General features: G+C 35.8%; 1 protein-coding gene, 1 long non-coding RNA gene and 1 pseudogene across 3 annotated transcripts; 1 reads left to right on the forward strand and 2 right to left on the reverse strand.

The window, feature by feature from the left end:
- The first annotated feature begins 805 nt into the window (after positions 1 to 805).
- Positions 806 to 1741, forward strand: LOC114404134 (annotated as a pseudogene).
- Positions 1742 to 2426: 685 nt separating this feature from the next.
- Positions 2427 to 3297, reverse strand: LOC114404142. The gene is made up of 2 exons (XR_003664834.1): positions 3113 to 3297; positions 2427 to 3043 (listed from the first exon to the last, which is right to left on the reverse strand). It is a non-coding gene; the product is annotated as an uncharacterized LOC114404142 (long non-coding RNA).
- Positions 3298 to 4117: 820 nt separating this feature from the next.
- Positions 4118 to 23340, reverse strand: LOC114404147 (brefeldin A-inhibited guanine nucleotide-exchange protein 1-like). 2 transcript variants are annotated; one of them, XM_028367253.1, is made up of 11 exons: positions 22045 to 23340; positions 18397 to 18714; positions 15834 to 16167; positions 14896 to 15318; positions 14115 to 14407; positions 10330 to 10603; positions 9525 to 10024; positions 7517 to 7838; positions 6534 to 6888; positions 5394 to 6076; positions 4118 to 5178 (listed from the first exon to the last, which is right to left on the reverse strand). In XM_028367253.1, the coding sequence occupies exons 1-11, from the start codon at positions 23097 to 23099 to the stop codon at positions 4570 to 4572; spliced, it is 5166 nt and encodes a 1721-aa protein (XP_028223054.1). In that variant the 5' UTR covers positions 23100 to 23340; the 3' UTR covers positions 4118 to 4569. The 2 variants fall into 2 exon arrangements, with proteins under 2 accessions (XP_028223054.1, XP_028223058.1); XM_028367257.1 differs by lacking the exon at positions 22045 to 23340 and having other exon boundaries at positions 15834 to 16177; positions 18397 to 18562.
- Positions 23341 to 25024: the final 1684 nt, after the last annotated feature.

Below are 25024 nucleotides of genomic sequence, written 5' to 3' on the forward strand. Positions count from 1 at the left end.
TTGTTAAAAAAAAACATTATTTTTTATGAAAAAAACAATAATTTTATTATATTGAAGTCATTTGAAAACAACTTCAGGCATTCGAAGTATATACACTTTGTGTAAAAAGAGAAAGAAAAAAAAAGAACAAGTAATGGATAATATGATAGAAAAAAAGGTAAGAGTAAAATTTGGAATTTGAAAAAATTAAGATATTTTTTTTATGTAATAAGTAAGCATTGTTCATTCTTTTTCTATTGTTTATCAATTCCACCTTTTTAAATTTATTTTCAATTAGAGGGGGGAAAGTGAGTTAGTGTGGCGTGGGAAGAAGTCAGAATAACATGAGAAATGGTTGGCTTAGGATGCATAGCAGGAATAGGAGTTCGGCATTGTCATCGACTCCATGATCGAGTTTGAATCCTTGCTTCTAAATTTGAAGAACTAACACTAACACTAACACGGTGGTGGTCGTTGTTTCCTGCTTCTACTTCTACAAACGAGACTCATCGGTGTCGTCAAATTAGGGCTAGGCGTCCATGTTGTGTGCCTAATAATAGGCAAGTTGGGGATGGGAAGGAAGAGGAAGAAGAAGGAGCTTCTACTTCGGAACAACAACTAGAGTGAGAATGGAAGCTCCTCACCAGGATTGGTGATTCCGAAATAATATCTTCATGCTTGGTTGGTCTCCTCACCGTCGTCGCTATCATGCTCTTCAATTATGTTGTAAGTTATTATTATGCTATGCATAGATAGATAGATAGACTCTCTAATCATAATTTCATAAAATAATAATATCCTATGTGATATCAATGTAACCTAATGACATGTAATAAATAAGGTCCATGAAATTTATGATTTGTTCTGGGATGGGATTCCTAATCAAGGCGCTTCATGGCTGAGAGAAGCGCCTATTGAGACAATATGGGCACAAGTAGTACTAGTTCCGACTTTTGGAGGTGTTATTGCGTCTCTGCTATAAACCTCCTTCGTTAACGTTTTGACTCTGCTGTCCAAGAAGAAGATCCTTTCCTCCAAACTCCATTTGCCTACCTAAGTCTGCTTCCCGCCCTTTCTTAAAGGCCATGGCAGCTTTTGTTACTCTAGGCACCGGCAATTCCTTGGGTCCAGAGGGTCCAAGTGTCGACATTGGTACTTCCATTGCCAAAGCCCTTCATCCTTTCTTTGACAATGGAAAGAGTTCCGGCAGAATGCTCTCCCTTCTCACCGCTGGATCTCGCTGGCCTCTCTGCCGGTACATGTTACTTTTATCACTTTCCTGGGATCAGATTATTCTCTTCTGTAATTTATATTTCTTATCAGGTTTCAATGCTGCTGTTGCCGGATGTTTTTTCGCTGTTGAGTCTGTCTTGTGGCCCTCATCTGCAGATGCATCTTTACCACTTACAAATAATACTTCCATGGTGATACTTAGTGCTGTCATACTGACTGTGCCTATCTTACAAACATACAACTTAGAAGGGCTGTACCTGGACATTTCGTTACAAACTTGGTTAAATCTAGTCAAGTATAATAATACATGGAAGCCCTTAGTAAGCTAGTTCCTTTTCTCCTACAATGAAGATTTAAGCAGCCAAATGCAAGTAAATTTTACCTTTTGGGTGTCATATTGGATCATTGAACTACTTGAGCATAAATTCCATAGTATGCCCATTTTACTTTTATCTTTCTGCTTCAATATGATTTCATTTGTAAAATTCTGCTTACAGAAATTCAGGTTTGGTATTGTATATTCTCTATATTTTTAGTCTCTATGAAACAGACACTGGTGGGTGATATATACTATTGAACTGCTGATTTTGAAATTTAAGAAAACAAAAGCTGAATTCTTTGTGAACATTTCTTGCTATTTTCAATCTGATGGGTAAGTTTTAAAGTGAGAGTATTCAACTTGATTTCAGAGCTCCCACTGTATCTATTGCTGGGTATTTTATGTGGCCTGGTGTCATTGGCCCCTATCTAAATGTACATCATATATGTTGACTATTGTTGACAATCTGCACAAGGCCACTGGAATTCCACGATCTTCATTCCCTGTATTGGGAGGCTTATCAGTTGGGTTGATAGCATTGATATATCCAGAAATCCTCTACTGGGGTTTTGAGAATGTTGACATTTTATTAGAATCTCAGCCATTTGTTAAAGGCCTTTCCACTGACCTATTGCTTCTGCTAATAACTGTCAAGATAGTTGTAACTTCTCTGTGCAGGGCTTCTGGATTAGTGGGAGGGTATTATGCCCCGTCTCTCTTTATAGGCTCCTTAATTTTTTTGAATGAAAAAGTGTTATGAGCCATAAAGAAATAGTTGCAACTTCTCTGTGCAGGGCTTCTGGATTAGTGGGATGGTATTATGCCCCGTCTCTCTTTATAGGCTCCTTAATTTTTTTGAATGAAAAAGTGTTATGAGCCATAAAGAAATATCAAATTAAGCCATAAAAGCTCCCTTTGAATACCAAAAAATCCATTATTTTTAATAGTGTACAACCATAATTGTCTAAGAACATCAACATTTAAGTTTGTTGGAATGCTTTTCAATTGGTCCAGAATTTTGTGAATGCTTTGTCCATGTGACATAAAGCAATATCAAAGAGGACACAAGCAGTGATAAACTTGACGACAACAAAAACAACGAAGGTGATAAACTGTGATAATCTCATGTCCCCATCCCAGTAAAGTGGAAGGCAAAAAAAGCCAAAAAGGGGATGAATATTTTCCCTCACTATACCATTCAACATTTCAGCTAATGACACGAAGTGAGAGTTGATAACCATTTTGAAAACAACAGCAGTGCAGAAATAATCATTTTTTTGTTCTTTCCAAAACCATACATGAATGACTTCATTTATCCGTTCATTCGACGATTATTGCAGCAAGCCCTACTACCAAAACAATAACAACGAAAGAACCAAAAAAGAGGGAAACAAGACAAAGACGAAAGAAAGAGAAAACGCACCTGCTAATGTGCTTCTTCAACCGTTGACAACGCTCGAAGTCGAACATGCAAGTGCAAATTGGAAGTTGCAAAAGGAAGCAGAGACCAAACTACACAGAGCAAATGGAACGGTTAAAACCTAAACAACCCAAGTTAATGCGAAAGCAACAGAAGCAAACCTTCTAATGTCTTTGTTCAATCGTTGACAATAATCGAAGTTGAAGAAGGAAGTCGTCGGACGTTGCCGAAGGAAGCGGAGGACGGAGCTGCGATGAGAAAACGATGGAGAGCAAATGGGGTTGGTAACATGAAGGAGCCAACTTTTCTATTCTGAATTCAAAATTTTTATTTTTTATTTTTGTTTTAAATATAATTAAACAACTTCTGGTTGTATAGGATACTGTATTGAATAATACCACCACCAAACAATATGATCAAAATTTCTATAAACACCAAATAAACTCTAAAAATCTTTTCAATGAAATTAACTAAAAATAGTATAATATAAATTTCCAAAATGATAAATTACAATTTTTTCACTTTAAAAAAAATCTTCTGAAAACTAGTTTTGATTGGCTTTCATTTCTAACACTGCTTTTCAAAAAATTATTGTAAATTATACAAAAACTTTTTATTTGAAGAAATAGAAAGATAATTTTAAATCATCAAAACGAACACATACACAAAAAAAAAGAAAGATAATTTTCCTTACCTTAGGATAACAAACTTGGAAGCCTTTTGCTTCCAATAGATACACTTCTACATATAAACAAAAATAAAATAAAAAATTATTTTAGGTTTCTTAATCGTTGCCTGGAGGCAACAGTTTTTTTTTATAATGCCTGAAGGTAACATATAAGCAAATAATAGTAATAACAATAATATATTCGAATAGGTCACTCTATTTAATCTAAAGGATTTTAAATTACTTAAATATTATCCTTTTTACTAATACTATCGTTGCTCTTTTTCAAGTGTCAATTTTATTAAGTTTTTTTTTGTTCATTTTTATCTCATTTTAAAAGTTCAAAACTTTCCTTACTCTTTTATTATTTGTATCCTTATATTTATCTTTTTCTTTTAATCATCTTACACATTTATCATGGAATTCAATAGATAAATGAAAAATAAATTATAGAAAAATTAATGAATAAGATAAATAAATAATATAATAAAAAAGTATCTAACAATCTAAAGAAAAGAATATTAATTATATATCTTAATTCCTATGTCACAACCTTTTAAACAACACTTGAAAGGAACAAGACTACTTTTTTGGTTCCTCACATGCATGTTCTCCCAACAGATATTCAAACCTTAAGTCACAAGGTTATGAGAGACTAGCTCCTTCCACTAAGACTCAATCTCCATTGGTGAAATGGAACAAAGCACTGAAGTCTTGAAAAGTCCTCGACAGCTCATTTAGTAAATATACCCAAGTCAGGTCAAGTTCTGCTTGAAATAAATTTCTCATTTACATTAATGGCACAGACAATCACAAAAAATCAAGAGTAACACTACACAACAATGGTGAGTAAATCAAGATATGACCATGTAATGGCTCGTTCTTTAGCTAATAAGGAAAATGCTGATTGATATTTCGCAACGTCCAAAAACAGTATGCCAAAGCTAAAACTCAATCCATTATAATTTGGCCAACAGATGAACGAAACATATTACTCAGGGCATGTTGAACTTCTCCAGAGGTGTGTTCACTCCTCACGAGATCTACCAGTAAGTGAAAGAACCCTGGAATATACCTCCTGAATGAATCCTTTTTCAGACCAGCCAATCCTTGCAATGCTGAGATGACTAAAGATGTCCTAGCAGCTATCTCTTCCTTCTTTGCAGAGCTCAGAGGGAGTTTTCGATGTGGCGCTGGCATGGTATCAGACTTGTGAAAAGTGGAACTGGAACCAGCACAATTTAGGTATATGTCCAATACGGTTTCACACACAGCAACTAACTCTTGTTCTAGCTCTATCTCATCATGCACAAAATGATCATGGAGATGTATATTTTGTAGAAAGTTGAGGTGATTCTGGAAGGACTCATTTTCAAAATGAACCATGGGAGGGCCAGATATTTCCAGGACAGAGCAAGCTTTCTGCAACTTCTTCAGTAGGATTGACTCTCTGTTCATCTCACGAGCATGTAAAGCAATAGATGAATATAATTCAATAAGGACTTTGATGCTGGCTGCAGATAAGGATTGCTGGTGCTTTTTGTACAGATCAGTTGCAACCTGCAAGTAGAACATATAAAGATATATACCATCAAAATGAACTCGTTCAGAGGTGAAATTTATATCAAGCTGCACTATATATGTCTTTAAATCTGTTTTCATGAAAGAACTAATAAAACAAAATCAGTGGATGCATGTAGATTGAATACTAGGAAATTTAGTGCTTATGTTTTAATTGTTAACTTATGCACATACAAAACGAGCAAGAAGTAAACCTGTACAATGAGTAGCTGCATAGCAATATGATTCTTCGTTCTTGACACAACATATGTGGCCGTTTGCAGATTGTCATCATCAAATTCATCATTTGTCAAGTCATGATCAGAAGAACTTTCTAAGTCAGCAGAAGACTGTGAAATGTGAGGCACCTCAATATTATTCATGGTTCTCAAGACCTTCATGAATCCTGGCACTGTTGACATAGCTGCCTCTTTCAAACATAGAAAAATCTCTTTCCATTCTTCTGCTGAAAGCCTGTTACCAAGGTCACCTGTGAGACGCACTAATCCAGCAACTCCAGTACTAGCTGGACCCTGAACAGGACTTCTAATGAACCCTGTCAGTACTGATACCACGCCAGGTAGCTGAGACCTCACCACATCAAAGAAGGTGGCAAATAAATCTATTAAACATTCTGCTGCTACTGAATAAGTCTCAGAATCCCATGTGCTTCCTTCGGTATGCACAGATACTAAAGAAGGTGAACAATGGGCCTCTTGTAGATTCATCTCTTTGTTTCCAGATACTGAGTTATATACAGGGAAAATAACAGAACAGAAAATGCTATTCCAAAACGTGTGGGAGAATAGATGACCATGATCCTTCAAAATGTTAAAAAGCACCTCCAAAGAACTCTTTCTGATAGCTGATCTTGGGTCAGAAGTTAGTTTTGATAACCCTTCAATGAAAATATAAAAATATTAACTTAAAGTATAAAGAACAGGCAAGAGTTATGGAAAAATGGCCTGAAATATCCTTATGGAGTTTATGTTATCTCACTGCTGCACAAAATGTGGTTAAATCACTATTATGTTTGCTTTTTTGACACTAACTAGGAGCTAGAGGTACACTTATTTGCTACATCCAACAAGAGAAGTGAAAGCAACTCTGTTGACAAAATGCAGCAATCATCGCTCCAGATTTTAACACAAAAACTTAATACAAAGCTTAACATACTTTATATAAAGGGCAGCATCAACAGGAATGTGAGCAATAGACATTTGAGATTTATGTAATCAATCAATCAAACAGAATACATACATTTCTTGGACAAGAATAAGTTTTTTGGTCCACCATGAAGGTAGGTTGGCCACTGTACCAAATATCTTAGGGCATATCATCTAAATGCATATTACCTGATAGCAAAGGATTCCAAAAGGAGACATGATCATCATTATCAGTATGAGCTTGTAAATCTGAAATACCATTTGCTACAACAACTGATGGGCCATCAACACTGCTCTTATTGCAAACAAGTCCTCCATCAGCAAGTCTGACTGCACAGAAACGAAGAAACGCAATTGCATTGAGGCTAACGTCACTGTTGAATCTGCTATTTGTAAATGTCAAAAGGCATCGGACACAATCGGTGAAGGTCATTGTCTCTGTCTCAGTAATATAAGGAAAAAATTCACGCACTATTTTCTCCATGGTCTCAAATGCTAATAATACAATATTCTTCCGCTCATCAGCTGCAGCAGCTGTAAAAACCTGAGAACCAAAAACACTGCAAGATAAGTCAAGATTGTTCCATTGTCTCAACTCACAAATGCTAACAAATGACATGTGCATTTTCTTCTTGCTTAGGAAGGAAGCAGGGAAATTAATGAAGCCCGTATCTGAACGTGGCGGTAAATGTCATTATATTAACAATTTTCTGGTACACTAAATTTGTGTGTTGCATTTAGATTGTTGAAAACCCTCAATAGTTTGACTAGATGTGCATCCTTGATGTCTTTTTTTTTTGTATTCATTTCCTTTTTAACAAGCCATTTTAGAGGGATTAAAATTTGACTATGAATATTCATTCCTGAAAGATTGTTTAGATTATCTAAATTGCCAGCAAAATAATAAAATGAAATGTTCCAATAATAATGAATTAAAAACCAAAAAACAGTTATATGCATTTTTACCTTCAATGCATGTGTGTGTATGCAAGTAATCAAATGTAATCTTGAAAAGAATAATAAACAATCACAAATGTGCCTCCTCAATTTGTTTCACTTTTGTCAATAAAAACAATTGAGCAACATTTGGCAATTTCAATTTTTTTTATCAAATGGTCTGAAACCATGTCTTGGGGGGGGGGAGGAGAATATCAAGCCAACTTCAACATTACCATAAAAACACTTTTCCAGCCAGATTTCACATTACTGACACGGCTAAGGACCATCTGTGAAATACAACGAACTATTAATTCTCTAATTTCTGTGGTGTTGCTTTTCTGCATAACAATCACAAATGGTCTCAGAAATTCATTCTGGAAGTTATAATTAGCCAGCTCCTCACGCTCCAAAAATTTCATTGCAAGTTGTCGCAGAGAGTCCATTGCAAAGATTGCAACTGACAAGTTTTCTGACAATCCAACTGACACAAAGAAATCTGAGAGAACATTCCATATGCGAGACCATACTAATCTGATGCGGTTCATATTATAATGCCTGCAAATGCAACCATGTTCTAGTCTTAAGTAGATTGAATGATCATTAGAATTTTAATCATAAATGTGCAAGAGAAGAGAATAACTTGGAATCACCGATTACGAGCTACAAAGAACATGACTGAGAGAAAATCACAATCCCTTTCTTAAGGTCTAATTAAATCAACAAAGGATCCCCTTTCAGGCAAGTAACATTTCCCTCATTCAAAAAGATATAACAATTAACATAAATATGTATGTTAGAGTTAGAGATATAACAATTAACATAAATATTTCGGATTGCACGTCAGTTGTATACATTTCAGTATATGTGGATGATATTATCATCACTAGCAATAACAGCAAGTTAGTTCATTCTCTGGTTTCTCAAATCTGTCTTCTCTCTAAAGGATCTTGGTGAATTGGACAATTTCTTGGGAATAGAAGTCAGAGGCAGAAAGATGGTTCTCTTATTCTAACTCAGTCCAAGTATATTTGTGATCTCTTGACCAAGACCAACATGGACGAGTCTAATCCTATATCTTCTCCTATGGTTGGAGGATGTAAACTCACAAAGTTTGGTTCTGAGAATTTGTCTGATCCAACTCTTAACAGATCTATTGTTGGTGCCTTGCAGTATGCTACCATCACTCGACCAGAGATTAGTTTTTCTGTCAATAAAGTTCGTCAGTTTATGGCTTGGCCCTTTGACCAACATTGGCTAGCAGTGAAGAGAATTCTGAGGTACCTCAAGGGTACAGTTTCTTTAGGGTTGCATTTCCAGGCTGCTTCCCAGCAGCAACCCTTTCCTCTTCATGCTTATTGCAATGCAGATTGGGCATCTGATCCTGATGAAAGGAGGTCTACATCTGGAGCTGCTATTTTTCTTGGACCTAATTTGATCTCTTGGTGGTCCAAGAAACAGTCAGTGGTTGCCCATTCTAGTACAGAGGCAGAATATAGGAGCATGACTCTCATAGCAGCTGAGGTCACTTGGATTCAGTCCCTTCTTTCTGAACTTCAAGTTCCTCACACCACTCCTGTTATTCTTTGTGACAATACCAGTATTGTCTCCTTGGCTCATAATCCTGTTCTTCACTACAGAACTAAGCACATGGAGTTGGATCTGTTTGTCAGAGAAAAGGTCCTCACCAAGCAAATCAATGTGGTGCATGTGCCTGCTCTTGATCAACTGGCAGATATTTTGACCAAGGCTTTATCTCCTGATACTTTTCTTTTGTACAGATCCAAGCTCATTCTTCCAACCCCTCATGAGCTTGTGGGGGGGTATAAGTGTATACTGTACCTCAATTATTTTTACTTACTACAGTAAGGTGTTGTTAGTTTGTTAGCTGAAGTTAGTTGTGAGTTAGGATTGTTGACAGTTCTCACTGTCAACTATATAAACTCTTGTAACTATTTTCAGTTAGGTTGAATAACAATCTGTTTCTCAATCTCTCTTCTCTCTCTCTTTCTCTAAATTGTAAAAATTCATAATTTCATATACTAGGATATTTCATATTCATACCAAAACATACTAGAAAAAGTACAAATAAGGAATATAAAACAAAATGGGCAATGTCTGAGTGTAAATTACGTGGTTTATATTCACTGTGAAAGCTCCATATGTCAAGAAAATTATTACTTCAGAAATCTGAATGAATTGCACAAAGAGAACATCTATCATAAAAAGGACAAAGAAACTTACGCAATTTCTACTATTTTAGTGAGGCCAAATACACGGGGGTCTGTTGGAGACTGTAACTCTGAAATGGAAACTTTACAAAGTGCTTTGACAAATGCTACTATTGCTTCTCCATTCAACCGTTGACTATGAGCAAACACATGGTTCAATTCAAAGTTCCCAATCTGGTCCAGTAGATTCAAGTTTGAAATGAAATTATTTATCTGTTCTGTTGTTAATATTGCAGAAGCATTGACCCCAATACTTGTACTGTCATATGAACTACCACGAACAACAGCCACCATGGCTGGATTCTGGAGTGTTCCTTTCTTAAAAGAAGAGAAACCTAATGTTTTCAGTGCTTTCTCCTCCGTTTCAAAATTAGTTGAAGTGAAGAAGGTTGCATCACTTGGGGCACCCTCACCTAACAGTTGCAAATGCTCAATTCGGGAGAGGCAAGTTAATATGTGTTCCCATGCTTCATACAGATGATCTCCATCTTCAATCGCAATTGATATTATCGCCTGTACAAAAATAAGATTTAAAAGATATTAAAATGACATATACATGAAATCAAGTGGCTCATTCACATGATAAACACAAAAAAATGTACTAATCACATTCTATTTTCATGCAAAGGATTAAGCAAATAAAATCAAAGTGACCCATTCATCACTGCTTTCTTGATATAAGTACAATATGGCTAGAATGACATTAATATATGGTGTGCAATAAGCAATTGTCATTATAAATACAAAAGGAGAATACAGGTGTGTGACTGATTTGATTTGAGTAATGTCCATGGCAGTCAAAATAAAGATTCACTTACCTTGACAGCATCAACATTTTTCTGTTTCATATCTCCAGCACAGTGCAGATAAGTAAATTTGGCAACAGATGTAACAAAAGCATCCCTTTGAGTCTGCATACCCATCACTGCAGTAACATGCACAGCATGTCGAAATCCTTGTAAGCATTGAGAAGTAGCTACCCTGTCATCACTCTGGTCAAGTGTTACACTGAATGCAGCCAGCATAGGCCCCCAACAAACTTCCACCATAAACCTCAGTATAGCCACATCTGTGACAACATGATACGCAGATCTGCAATAACAGGTAAATATAATGTCTAAACTATGAAATGCATTGAAAGATTAACATCATTTGTGCAATCTATAATCCAGAAGATAGCTAAGCCTTAAAGGAAAAGGAAAATGCACATATGGAAAGGATGTAAGAAGCAGAGCCAGTACACGACCATAAATATATAAACAATAAATAACAATAGTTGTAGCCTTTTCCCACCGGGTGGGCCAGCTACATGAATCAAAAGGTAAAATCCTCTCATAAATCATATCAATAGACAAACTATTTAAATCTAAATCTTTCTTAACAGTTTTTCCAATGACGTTTCTTGGTTTTTCTCTACTATCAAACTACACCCCATCTGATCTACTCTCCTTATTGGGACTTATATAGGTCTTCTCTACAAATGCTCAAACCACCTAAAGCAAGAACCTACCATCTTTTCTTTTCAACAATATGTGCTACCCCAATGTTCTCTAGAATGCATTCATTCACAAACTTGTCTGTATGTCATCGTATCATTCTCATCTCTACAATATTGAGATTTTCTCCTTGTTGGCTTTCATTCCCCAACATCACAAGTCTTATAGTTATGTAGTAAGATTTTCCCTTAAGCTTGAGTGGTACTTTTCTATCACAAATAACACCTAAAGCACTCCTTGATTTCATCCATCCCACTTGAATTCTATGGTTTACATTTCCACATCATTTTTGTATGATGACCAAGATACTTCAACTATAGAACCTATGACTTGCGGTAAGCTATAGTCTCCAAATTTCATGTCCATACTAGAATTAGTGTGCCTCTAGCCAAACTTACATTTTATATACTTCATTTCCCTTCTACTTAAACAAAAGTCAAGCTTCCAAAGTTTGTCACCTCCTCTATTGCTTCTCATTTATTTCTTCTTGTGAAATATATGATTTGATATGTTTTAATTACAGTAATTTAGTATGCGATTATTTCCCTTATCACTCATTATTTAGTTTCCTTATTAATCAGTAATTGATTGATCTTGTAATCAATATTGATTCATTTTTCCATATTATAAATAGCATGAGGTGTGGTCTACATTGACATACAACACTACAATAAAACATTGTTATATGATATCAGAGCTCAAGTTATTCTTGACAAAGGAATAACGAAAGTCGTTCTCCACCGAGGACAGTAGTTGTTCTTCATTGGGGACCTACTGTCCCCGGTGGACCTTTCTAGTTGTCTCACGTCTTCCGATGACTGTTTCCACATTCCGGTGTACCTTTCTCCACCCTTCTAAGGTTATATTCCTTCTCTTCACAAACATGCGTGCAATACCACACACCTTTGCTGCTGTTTGGCAGCCATCACGGCATCCTTTCGCCGACGACCACCGTCGTCTCTCCCTTCATGGCTACCAAGATTCCTTTGGACTCCGCTTTTGCAACGACATTCACCAACGTCCCTCGCACAAATACATTTGTGTGTGCAACTTTCTTTGCGGGCAAACAGTACTCGTGCCCACTATTGGGCTTGTTTGGCAACCAGTGTGCCACCCTCTTATCGGTTTGCATCAACGACCTTTCAAGAATGCCACGCCATCCACATGGGCAGCCAACTCAACACACCGCCACAGTGACCCCACGCAACGGCAAGAGAAGTTGACGCACACGATGCGTGATGCATCTCTGGTGAGCGTTACATTGGAATCACCTCCTTCCACCTGAGGGCGTGCTTTGCTTTATTCACGGGTGAACACCGTCGCAACTGTGAGCCTTCATTGGCTGTCGCCGAGGTTTTTTGCGCAACCACACAACTAGAACCATCTTCATTTTTGTTTTTGTTGGGTTTACCACATTTTTAACAAGCTTGGTTCATATGACATATATGCTCAAGCTTGAGGGGGGTGTGAAATATATGATTTGATATGTTTTAATTACAGCAGTTTAGTATGAGATTATTTCCCTAATTCCCTTATTAATTATTATTTAGTTTCCTTATTAATCGGTAATTGATTGATCTTGTAATCAATACTGATTCCTTTTTCCATATTATAAATAGCATGAGGTGTGGTCTACATTGACACATAACATTACAGTAAAACACTGTTATACTTCTCTCATAATATGGCTCATGAGCTTAATAATTCTCCTCATCTATAAAACCAAATTCATTTTCTGTAATGATTGCTTAATTACCCTCTCTTGTAGCTTCATAATATGGCTCATGAGCTTCATATTTCTATAATTAGACCAATTTTAGAAGTCACTCTTTTCAGGCATAGAGATTAAGGTACTTCTCTACTCATCTAGCATTATCTCCAATCTCATAATCTTGTTAAACAACTCAATGAGCCATTTATGCTCCTACACCCTTTTCATACCTCATGGGATATACGTCCGTCCTCCTAGAACCCTCCCCCCATAAACACTTCTTTCAAAACTCCTTTTTTTCCCTTCAATTGCTACCATTTTATCCTTCAAACCCTATCTTAACCATTTCTATTTACTCTCCTCTTGAGTTATATATCCATAACCAAGATTCTATGCTGGGTAGACAAGTATCCTCCAAGTAAGTATGACTTTGCAATCCATGCAAAAGCTTCTATCTGATTTCCTAATTGGAAGCATGTCACCTTACTTTTGTATGTGATAAGATGTTCTCCCATTACCTAAAACAAGTGTTAGCTATTGCAAAATTGAAAGCTAAAGAAAAATCTAGAAATGTTTTACCCACTACTATACTCTAGACAATCATTCATGTGACCAACTAGATCACCTCCTCGGAAAATATTTACTCATTACAAAATTCCTTTAACTAAATCTTCTAAATCCTCTCAAAAATGTTTTAGATAAAACAAATTTTAAAAAAAAATCCATTGAAAGATATCAAGTAGCACATCCAGCCAAATCAAAGCCTATATAAATCAAAGAAACAAAACATTGTGAAAAAGAAAAGGCTCAGCAGGTCTAGTTTGCAACCAAATACACTTCCAAAAAAATTAATAATAATAAAAATAAAGCTTAAATATTTTTTTGGTTCCCCAAATTTGAGCCAAGTTTCTTTTCTTTTTGGTTTCCCAAATTAAAAATGATTATTTTTGCTCCCTACTTTGAAAATAACCCTCTTTTGGTCCTTACGGATATTTTTTGCAATCATTTTAGTCCCCTTGATAAGGACCAGTTGGAAAAGCCACCTAAATTGTGGTCAGCCCTTGATAGAGGGTGTGTGTTGAAAGTCCCACATGGTGGGTAGCTGTGGGCAAAAGGGGCCATGTTGAAGTCCTACATCAACTAAAAATAATGTCTAGATAAACTATATAAGTGGGGAACAATCCTCACCTTACAAGCCGGTTTTGTAGGATTGAGTTAAGCTCATATAACCCATGTTCTGACAAGACCAAAAGTGGGCTATTTTCCAAATTAGGGGAATGAAAACAATCACTTTTAAATTTGGGGAACCAAAAGGAAATTAGGCCCAATGTAAGGTACCAAAATGATATTTAAGCCCAAAATAAAAATCCAAACATTGAGCAATGTCTTAGCTTACTCTGATTTTCGCGAATTAGATTTAAATTGCTCCTGAATGTGCCGAATGAGAAGCCCATTTGCACCCACTGCTTTTTCCTCACTCTGCTTCCAGTTCACAAGATTGAGTATACCTTCTAATCCCAGCAATCTATTGAAGCTATTTGCTTGTTTATTTTGAGGTGCAGAAGAATCAGCATTCATTTTAATTTCATTTTTAACAATTTGGTCATAAATTGCCCCAAGATATTCCTCTGGTAAATCCTTCCCATCATCTATTCCTCGGTTGTTTCGAACAAAATCAGCCTTTGTCATCTGGAAAGCCATTAACATAGAATATACACTACAAATTCAGGTCAAACCTATATTCAGCATTGTAAGATATTCTGAAGAATAGAAGAAATATAATCAATCAAATGATATCCAAGTCATTTAAAAAATGATATTACATGTGATAGCTCATGGTGTTCACTGTGTTTCCGTGACACAAAGCTACAATTTACCATAACTACTATCACCTAAATAAGAAGATAAAATAAATGGAAAGAGAAATAATTGATATTTTTAAAGCTGTATTCAGAATAAATATGTATAAATCACATTGCCTTTATAGGATAATTTTCAATGATTAAAATTATCATATTCAAATTTCATCAGTAAAATATGATGTACCAACTACTGAAATCCAATTAAGCCTAATAGAAATGAAACCACACCTAGATTGGACATCAAGTAATGTCACAAAGCTGGTACTCTAACGGTTGAGCCTAAGACATAATATAAAAGATTCAGCAAGGTCAAACCTTATCTTTCACCATGTTATTATGAGCATCCGTATTAAGCATTATCACAGAGTAAGCTAGAACGTAGGCAGTATCTGCACTGCTAAAAGAACTAGGGTTGCATTTACAATAGCGCTCAGCAAACTTCTCCATGATGCGATCAATTTTTTGTGCCTCACCAGGCAACCTGAAGCCCTGAAGAAAAAATCGAATAGCTTCACCAAAATCCATCCCTTTGAAGTTAAAGGAATCTACATAAGCATGCATAACTTTTAGAGAAAACTCCTCCCTTTCTCCCAAATAGTCACCAATCTTGGTTTCATCAAGGCCAGCAGTGTTCTTCAGGAACAGTGCCACTTGTTCTGGAGAACTACCAATTTTTTTGTTGCTTTTCAAAAATTCAATACCCTTTGGAGGTTTTCGATTAAAAAGTGATATGCCTTTCTGCATTTAACCCAGGAAAAAAAAAAGCATCAGCATAGAATATGAAAATTTGCAGCTCAGGAAGATGAAATTATGTATAAATGCAATTCATGGGAGCAGGAGAGATAGAGAAGAGAATTGTACAGACACAATACAGGTTTTTGGGTAGGTAAAATCAACCAATTATAACACAATGTTATGCTATTATAAGAGGATAGTTTAGCATTAGGGTAAATTATGTTTTTAGTTCCTCTAAAATTTGAAGAGTTTGGTTTTAGTCCCTCTAAATTTTGTTGCCTGTTTTTGGTCCCTCTAATTTTGAAATGCACCACTTTTGGTCCTTCAGGTGGTTTAGTTAACGCTTTATAGAGAGATGAAAAGTGATGTAGATAGCACTTGGAGGACAAAAAGTGGTGCATTTCAAAATTAGAGGGACTAAAACTGAACTTTCAAAATTTTAGAGGAACCAAAAACATATTTTGCCCTTAACATTATGACAATATAACAATTTGTCATCCTCTGAGCCAAGTACATACCTGAAGTTCGATTTTATATGCCCGACGTTGCTCTAATGTGGCAGCTTCTGAAAATTCAGAATTTACATCAGAATGTAGCTCGTGATCAGAAGCATTTCCTTCTTCTACATTTAGTATTAGATGATTCTCTGCTGCACTACTGCTTTCAGGGCTCTTCGCTAGATCTAAATCTCCTATCCTTATCTGCTGGTCCATCCATGCTCCCATTGACTTAATAATGCTGACCAAGCATTTCACAGATTCATGTCGGAAAGTAATATCCTGTGCTGGAGACAAAGCAGTGGTTGACCCTGTGGGTGGTCCCAAAGCAGTTTTCAGAAGACCATTGACAATCCTGCAAATATCTGATGGAATTATAAGAGTTTAAATACTAAAACAAGATACAAAATCAAACAAACATAAGTAAATAAAAAAATCTGTCTACTAGATTTGTACTGCAGACCTATAAGCTTCTCTTGGAAGCAGACAGTGCTCCAAGTACACCATATAAGCAAAGTTCTTAATAAAGAAGCAACGAAACAGGTATGATCCTAAAACCCAAGGTATGGCCTCCAACATGACGTTCTACTCCAAATAACTAAATCTTTTATCAGAACTTGTTGCAAACTAACAATTCCAAAAGCTTAAGCTGTTTAAGGTTTAGACACATGAATAGTTTTATAATACACCTCTAAGACACCGCCTTGCACAAAAGCCTTTTAAAGCTTTAGATCATGTTTCACTCACAGTTTTTACTTATCTCATTTCTAGTATTCTGATACCTTGCCCAATTTTCTGCATTATTGCACCCATGTAAGGTTTTAAAGCATACTCTTTTGTTTCTTACCTACTCTTCAAAACTTTCATTCCACCACCAACATTCTTTATCTCGGTCCAAAACCTTTTAATTCACTCACGACTACTCTGGCAAGCTTCCTAATCTTCTTAGACGTCTCATTCCAAATGAGGTTACCATTATCTTTTAATTCCCAATTACCTACCTCCAATAATTTCTTCTTAAAAGTCAAATGTTTATCTCCCTTAAGTTGCCATGCCACAATTTGATTTTTGGATTTGTAATTTGCTAGGTTTTCTGCTGAAGCCTTTTGAAACGAACATCAACAATCAAAACCCTATGTTGCATAGTAAGACTCTTTCCCAAAATCACCTTGCAATCCCTACAAATTCTTATAACACTTCTTACCAAAACGAAATCAGTTTGTGACAATTGAAAATCAGAATATAATACTTTGATTCTATTAATAATAGCGATTTATAGGCACGTAATCTTTGATTTAGAGGAAACAAAATATCCTCTATTTATGTATAATTCATGTACTAAACCTATAAAAGCACACCTCCGGTGTGTATTCAAACACACAATTTGCAAGGTCAGGCTCTCCAGACTGAGGTTCACAAAGCCCAGTCCTTTTCGGGCTGTTCCATGAGTGTTTCCTTGACATTCCTTATTTTCATAAGTCATAGAGAAATCAAAAAATAGTTTGTCCTTCCTCATATAGTCCTCCAAAACCCAAACCAATATGAGCTCCTGAAAATTGACTTGCCTCACTATTTAGATCCTTGCCTAAGAAAAAATTTTTCCTCTTATGGAACGTTGTGTACCAATCCCTCCATATCTTGCCAAAACTTTTCTTTCACAAGTGCCCCTAATCCTACTTGTGGTGTATAAGCACTGATGATATTGATGATCTCATGTGCCACAACTAATTTTAAGGCTAAGATTTCGTCCCCAATTCTTTTTACATCCACCATGCTATCTTTCAAATCCTTGACTACAATAATAGCCTACCATTTATTCCTGTAACTTTCCCCATGTACTAAAGTTTAAATCCTATAGTATCTAGCTCCTTAGCTTTTTTTCTCTATACCATTTGACCTCTTGTAGGTACATAATGTTAATCCTCCTCCAAATCATGGTATCCAGTATCCACCTCCATAGACTTGCAATTTCTAAGTAGCAAACCTAATCAAGCACTTTTAAACTAGCTTCTTTACCCGCATCCATCCAAGAAAATGTGAGGACTCTTGCTCATTTAACACTACATTCAGGCATCAATGCAACGACTATAGCTCATTTGACACTGTACTCGAGTCATATAGTGCGATATTTTCAATTAACGACTTAGCATTAGCTAAAATCTTATGTGAATGATTCATGTTTTATGTTAGTTGTTGAGTGCCTAGCACAACCCTCCTCCTTTATACTATATTTCTAACATAACTAATTTTATTCTTCCAAATCCTTAATAAAGTATTTCAACAATCCTAATTTGACACCAACCACATCCAAAACCTCCGCCCCAAATCTAAATCTAAATTTCATACAATTCGAGGGCACTCCTGGGCTTAAAGTTAGTCAACCACCCTAGAAGGCATCCTTTTTTTCTATCAATAAATGAAAAAAATCCAATGAATTTGCATTAACAAGGCTATTCATCATATTTTTTTTGGCAAACAAGTTTAATTATCATCTTTGCTTTTTAAAATACTAGCCCATGTTTGTTCTTGATAACTGACCACTACCAAGGTATAAGAGCAACAAAATATTACAGAAGCAAGATACCTTTCAAATATGTTTGAAGCATCCACATCACAATCATAGTTGACAAAAATGTCAATAATAATCTGAGGATCTTGAGATATTTTGTCCAATAAATTGAGGACGGTCATTTTTTGCAGAAAACTAGGCTGAAGAACATTCTCAAGAACTCGAAGGATGAGCATGGGAAAGAACATGCCAATTTCTTTTTTCAAGCCTGATCTGAATTTTGATAACAAGTTCATGAAAATGGAACACTGAAGTTGAAAAATGGCCATCGCTGACAGGGCACTGTTCTTCAATAATGACAAGCAAAGATATTGCTTTATGGCATTGAGAAACCTGCACCGTGCAAAAAGCAATATAGGTGTCATGACAAATTATTAAAAATAAAATGGAAAATAAAGATCTTAGGCAAAGAACCTTTTTACGTATGTGTAAGTCAATGTCATTGAACAAAATGAGATAAGTGTGTTCTATAAGGCTACTATTTTTACATTGCACCTCAAGTTAGATCATATAAATCATATGAACCAAGCTATTACAAAATGTAGCAAATCCAAGGACACTCAAGAGACTACAAACACATCTATTAATTATTGTGAGAAAATGAGAAAGGAATTTTTTCTGAATGTGCTTGAGGTTGAGTCTTTTCTCCACCCAACAGAATGGACTTATTTATATTGAAGAAAAGTTAATAAATGCCAAAACAATTTGCAAGAGAATAAATAAAGTACCACTACAGCACTACTTTCTAAGATGCAATGAACCTAGCTATACCAAGTATCTAGGCTGCTTGGAAAAATAAACATTAAAGAAGCTCTTATCTCCTAAAATTTTCCTATTTCCAACATGTTTATTCAAATTTTCAAGGCTAGTAGTGCCATGAAACTAGACAAAATCTTGCATGAAGTGGAAGTCCACCTTTATGTGTTTGGTTCCCTAATACTTGTTCTGTATATTATATTAGTTAACCATAGTTCTGCTCCTGTTGATGCTAGGCTGTATGTAAATCAGTACCACTTGTACTGCTTTCACTATTATTTATAATATATATCTAATTTTGCTGATAAAAAAAATGTAAAACAGTATTGGAGGGAATTTAAAGGTTGTTTGACTTCACATATTAGTCACATTGCAATGCTTTATTGCTCCAAAACTCAATTCTTGAAACAATTATTTCAACCATATGAGTGCAAAGCTAACAAATGTCATGGCTCAATATTATGCTTCTGGACTTAACCAGGGAAAACATCCTGCTTGTCACAGTATTACATCAGGAAAATGAAGAAAGAGGGTAGGCAAAATGGGTTTTTAGCCCATCGTTAGTGTGATGGACTAATGGTTGATACAACCACAAAACATGCTTGATCTTCTCTGGAATTGTCGCTCCATAAAAACACTCTGTAACAGGCTAGCCATAATTATCAGCTGCCATGATGCTATGCATCAACTTTTTTTTTTATCAGCAAAAATACTACTATATTAGATATAAACAGTAGTACAAGAGGTACTGCACAAAATACACATCAGCACCAAGATATGCAGAGGTATGGTATCCTAATACAAGTTAATTAACAAGAATTAGGCTACCATACATCTGACTCTAAACTTGGTATATAACTACCCAATACCTATAGCATACTCCCCCCCTCATTACAAAAAGCATCCCTGATATTACTGGACCAGTAATGGAAAGGTAAGTCGAATCCTTTCTCCCGGTTTCTAAACCATGTCCAGCAAAGAAATATAGCATCCTCCATCAATTTTCTGGCATTGAAATTGTCATTTGAGAAGACAATCCTATTCCTATGGTGCCAGATGCTCCTGGTTAGGGATATCCACCAACTCTGCCAGATGCCTCCTGATACCCGACAGCCTGCAAGAGGAATGTTGGAGGAAATGGTGCCTCAGATTTTGCGGGAGAGCTCCCACCGCATTTATCCAAGACAACAATTCCCACCATAGTGGCATGACCTTATCACATGAAAAGAATAAATGTGTTGCATCCTCTTGATAGCATGATCATATCACATTATCAACAACTATATGTAGAGGAAAAAGATGGTAGAATTGCACCTAAGATGGTTTCGCCATGAGCAAAGAAAACCAATAAAAGGCCTACTAAGAAGAGTTGATCAGATGGAGGATAGCAAGTAAAGGATGGCAAAGTAAAAAAAGCAAAACAACTAGAAAGAACTTGGATCTAACTGACCTCTCTAAAGACTAGGATTTTGAGAAAACACAATGGTGTTGTTTGATCCATGTAGCAGGAACCTAGTGGATAAAGCCTTTCTTATAGTTGTTGATTCTGATGTACTGTGTGGTTAATGAAATGCCTTTGTTTAGAGACCATATACAATCATCCATCTTATGTTTATTATATACATAAAAAAAGATCTTTTTATGCATAAAAAGGGATATCAATTGAAAACATTGATGGGTCATAAATTGAGAATTCTCTAACTCCGATAACTAGTATACAACCCCACCAAAAAATCAAAGGATCATCTATTTATTTCTTGAAATTAAAAGAGCAGATAAACAGAGAAGCAACATAAAGAACATGATATACAAGAAATATTCTTTAAAACACCACACCTAGCAAAGAGGCCATCATATAGAGATTTATAAAATCAGTAGCTGAAACAAGTTACATCCAAAACTTCTTCAATTTAAATTGAACCATCAAATAATGACAAAAAATTATGGGCAGGCTAGCAGGTAGATTTATGTGTATTTATCACATTATATGTTTAATTAACTTTCCCCCTCCTTATATTCAAAAAATGTTGCATATTAGACTACCTAACTCCTTAAAACAATACAGAATTATTTTTTTATTGAAAAAGCAATTTTATTTTAGAGAAAAAAAGGAGAATATAACTAGGGTAGGATTAGATACCTCCTGAACAGAAAGTTCTTGACACAACAAGGAATAAGGAAGATAAAAAAAAAAAAAATAATAACTGTAGCAAGGCTGAGCCGTTTCTCTTTACATAAGAAATTGCAGTTCTCTTGAAGCAGATATGAGTAAACAAAAACCATAAATAAAAGCCCATTGTCTTACAAGTTCAAGGGCAAAGAGATTTCCTGAGAGATATGAGCATTCCACTACAACCAAACACACCAAAGGACTATCTAAATGAAACCCTCAACCAAACTTTAAGGTCTTGTTTTAATTTACCAAATATTTCCAAATTTGTTCCAAAGTAGAGGACACACCAAGCCTTCTCCAAGAAGCTCAGAAACACTGTTTCAAAGAAAATATAGTGACCTTACAGCTTAAGGGCTACAAATTTGCACCAAATTGTTTCCCGTGATCTTGTTAACTAAAGAAGGGAATGGTGGACACAAAAAAAAACTTTTTTGACTTTTAAACGGGTTTGTGTGGAAGCATCTACAACAAAACAAGCCAGGAGTTCAAAGTTCAAAACTCAACGGGTTTGTGTGGAAGCATCTAAAACAAAACAAGCCAGGAGTTCAAAGTTTAAAACTCAACGAAAAATGCATGTAATTGTAATACACTAGTTTCTCTATCCTCATATCTCTACAAAAGTGAAAGTCTCACTTCAGAAAGCCCTTGAATAGAATAAAAGTTCATGTGTGAATTATTACATTACATTCAACAAATAGTGGTTGTACAGGAATAGTAAGTATGATACTACTTGCCTCTCATTCACGTGCCATATTGAACCACCAGTATCCATGACTACCTTAAGGAGCTCCAATGACAAAATTTTCCCTCTCAAGAGGATACGATCGTCAGGGTGCTGTTGAGATGAGAATTTCATGGACAGTTTGCACAAATTCTTAAAAAGTAGAAACCCATCCTCCCTTATTTTACTTCCATCAGATCCAGCTTCATTATCAAACTTGTCGGGAGCTGTTTCATCCGCTGCTTTGGGCGACGGTGTCTGGACATTCTGCACTTCCAGAGGAAGTGATATAGATAATGGTTTGAGAGGAACACCCTCACTGGCCTCCATTATCTCGTTGATAAAATTTTGGCAAAAGTGTATGGAATTGCCCTCGTTCAAATTCTTATCCGTGAATTCCAAAAGTTCACTGACAGAAACCCGTTTAAGGAAGACATCCATGGAGTCTTTCTCGACTCTGGTGAAGACAATGATCATGATCTGAGCAAGAACCGATTTAGCACAGATCTGATTAGTGCCGTTGACCCCCCCAAGGTACACATTATAACAAGTTCTCACAATTTGAATGAGACAATCTGCCCGGATCAAAACGCAGGGGGATCTTACAGCTGAGAGCAAGACTCTGAGCACGCCTAGCTCAATTGCATCCTCCCCAAGGCCACCCGACTTACAGATAGCATCAATCATATTGAAGACAACGCCGGACTGTGAAGCACTCGAGTTATCAGGGCGATTGATCTCCCCGCAGACAAGGCCGAGTGAGAACAATTTATAGGTGCATTCAAGAGCAGGCTCAACAACCTTGGGGTAGGCTGAGTCAAGCGCAAGAAAGAGAGGTTGAAGGACACAGTCGGCATCTGAGGAGGAAATACCTGGAATAGGGGATTGAGTGTCGCCTGGAGACGTTTCGGACTCAGAGAGGGATTCAAGCTTGTCAAGGGTGGATTTGCAGGCGGAGACAACGTGAGAGTGCTTACGCCAAGCGGCGTTCTTGATTATCTTGTCCAGTGATGGACTGACAACTCTGCCGCAGCGGGAAGGACCGCCCAGAGATTGCGATGCGGACATTTTCTTCTCAGTGATGAAGAAAAAATCAAGATCATAAAATTTGCTCACTTAATAATATCACTGATCGAGGACAATAACTGAAATCTCGTCCCCAGTCCGTTCACAGATTCATTATCCTATCGGCTGGAGATTTGAGAATTATCGTGCATGAAACGCTATCTAAGCATAGTTCCGTCATTTGCTGGTTGAGAGCCTCTGCCTCCTGAACCTACGTTTGCGTAATAAGGAATTGTTAGCTAACCAGACAGATGTACCACATGGTAAACGCACGGGTACCCGGGTGTATGGTTTAGGTCCTTTAGATCCGACCCAACCTAAACAACTGGATTGGATTTGAATTTTTTTTTACGGCGTGTTTCTCTAATCTGTTTATTTTATTAAAAAGAAGTGTGTTTTTTTTTTTTTTTTACAAATAAGTTGAATTGTTTAAATATATTTTTATGAACTATGATTTTTTTAATTCTTAGAAATCGATAATTATTTTTTCTAGTCCTTTGTCGCATACGTCATTAACATAACCAAACATGAAATGTGAAATTTGTAATTTATGATAGCTTTTAACAACCACAACCACAACTTACAAAAAGGTTTTTAAGTAAAATTGAGCCCTGATATAACTTCTAAGTAATTAAAAAACTAAATTTAAACCTACACATTAATCACAATCAAACTCACTTGTCATTTCATCGACACTGAATCCTCTTAGAGGTGAGCCGTCACAAATAAAACATCACACTAAATAAATTAATCAAGATTACTACGCCATTGGCATTTGTTTCCTCAAAAGCACATCACAACACCATACACAGGCAACATTCAAACATAAAAAATAAAAAATAAATAAAAAACAATGATAGACAAAAGTCTAATATGTTTTGATATAAAAAGCCAAAAAACACATAATCTGAAGAAAAAAAATTCAACAACAAATAAATAGTAACAAACCTTTGTATATACCACCATCTCATCTTTTGATTTGGAGTCCAAAACTAAGTCACCCCCAGGAAATGCTAGGTGCACTCAGAAACATTGTTGCTGCACCCAACAATTAGGTGAATGGGTAAAACTGCTCTTGTGTCAAAGTTTGAAAATAAAACTAATTTAAAAACAAAATCCTTCTTTTGGAAAAAGGTTCTTTTGGTAGAACAATTGTTTTATCGGAAGAACTTTTTTCTAGAGAAGCTACCGAAAGAACCTTCTTCCGAAAGAACAAAGCTACTGGAAGAAATAATTTTTTTTAAATTAATTTTATTTTCAAACTTTGGCACAAGGACAGTTTTGCTCGTTCACCTAATTGCTGGTGCACCTAGCATATTCCCAAAATCGCTCAAGATTTCTCATACTTAAAATCGAACCACCTTACGATGTCACTCCAATTGTCGTAGATTGTGTGGATCCTATTCAAATTTGTGTGGGACGATAGCGGACACAAGAGCTCCCTAGTGTTGGTGTCATGTGGGGGCTTAGGTGTCTTGTGATAAAAATTTGCTACCAATGACTTCACTTGGGTTTGTGTTTAATAAAAAAAAATTCTTTATTGCAAATGTCAATTGCAAATCTCATAACAGTAGATCTGGTTCAAGTAAAAGGTGGCAAGAATGATCCAGATACAGGGACTTTGATTGGGATTTTGCAAAGTGAATATGATTCTTGTATGCATCTTTTTACAATCTGATTTTTAACGTCTAAAAATCATACTTATTAAAAATCAAATTTTGAATGTCAAAAGATGTGAAATTATTCAATTATTCAATAAATATAATGTTGGTTCATCTATTTTTTTTTAATTTATACTTTTAATCCTTTCATTATTCAATTGAGATAATTTATCCCCTATTTTTTTAAAAAAATTATGATATTAGTCTTCCATTTTTTAATTTAGACATTCAATAAAAATTTCACAATTCTTATCCTTGTGACCAATT

The sequence above is a fragment of the Glycine soja genome, chromosome 2 (genome assembly GCF_004193775.1).
Source record: "Glycine soja cultivar W05 chromosome 2, ASM419377v2, whole genome shotgun sequence".
Taxonomy (NCBI): Eukaryota; Viridiplantae; Streptophyta; class Magnoliopsida; order Fabales; family Fabaceae; genus Glycine; species Glycine soja.

Coding starts and splice junctions, on each gene's coding strand:
- LOC114404147 (XM_028367253.1), bottom strand. CDS start 23,099: ATGTCCGCATCGCAATCTCTGGGCGGTCCTTCCCGCTGCGGCAGAGTT. Junction 18,715..22,044: donor ATATGGCACGTGAATGAGAG/GCAAGTAGTATC, acceptor TGCACGGTGCAG/GTTTCTCAATGCCATAAAGC. Junction 15,319..15,833: donor CATATAAAATCGAACTTCAG/GTATGTACTTGG, acceptor GGTTAAATGCAG/AAAGGCATATCACTTTTTAA.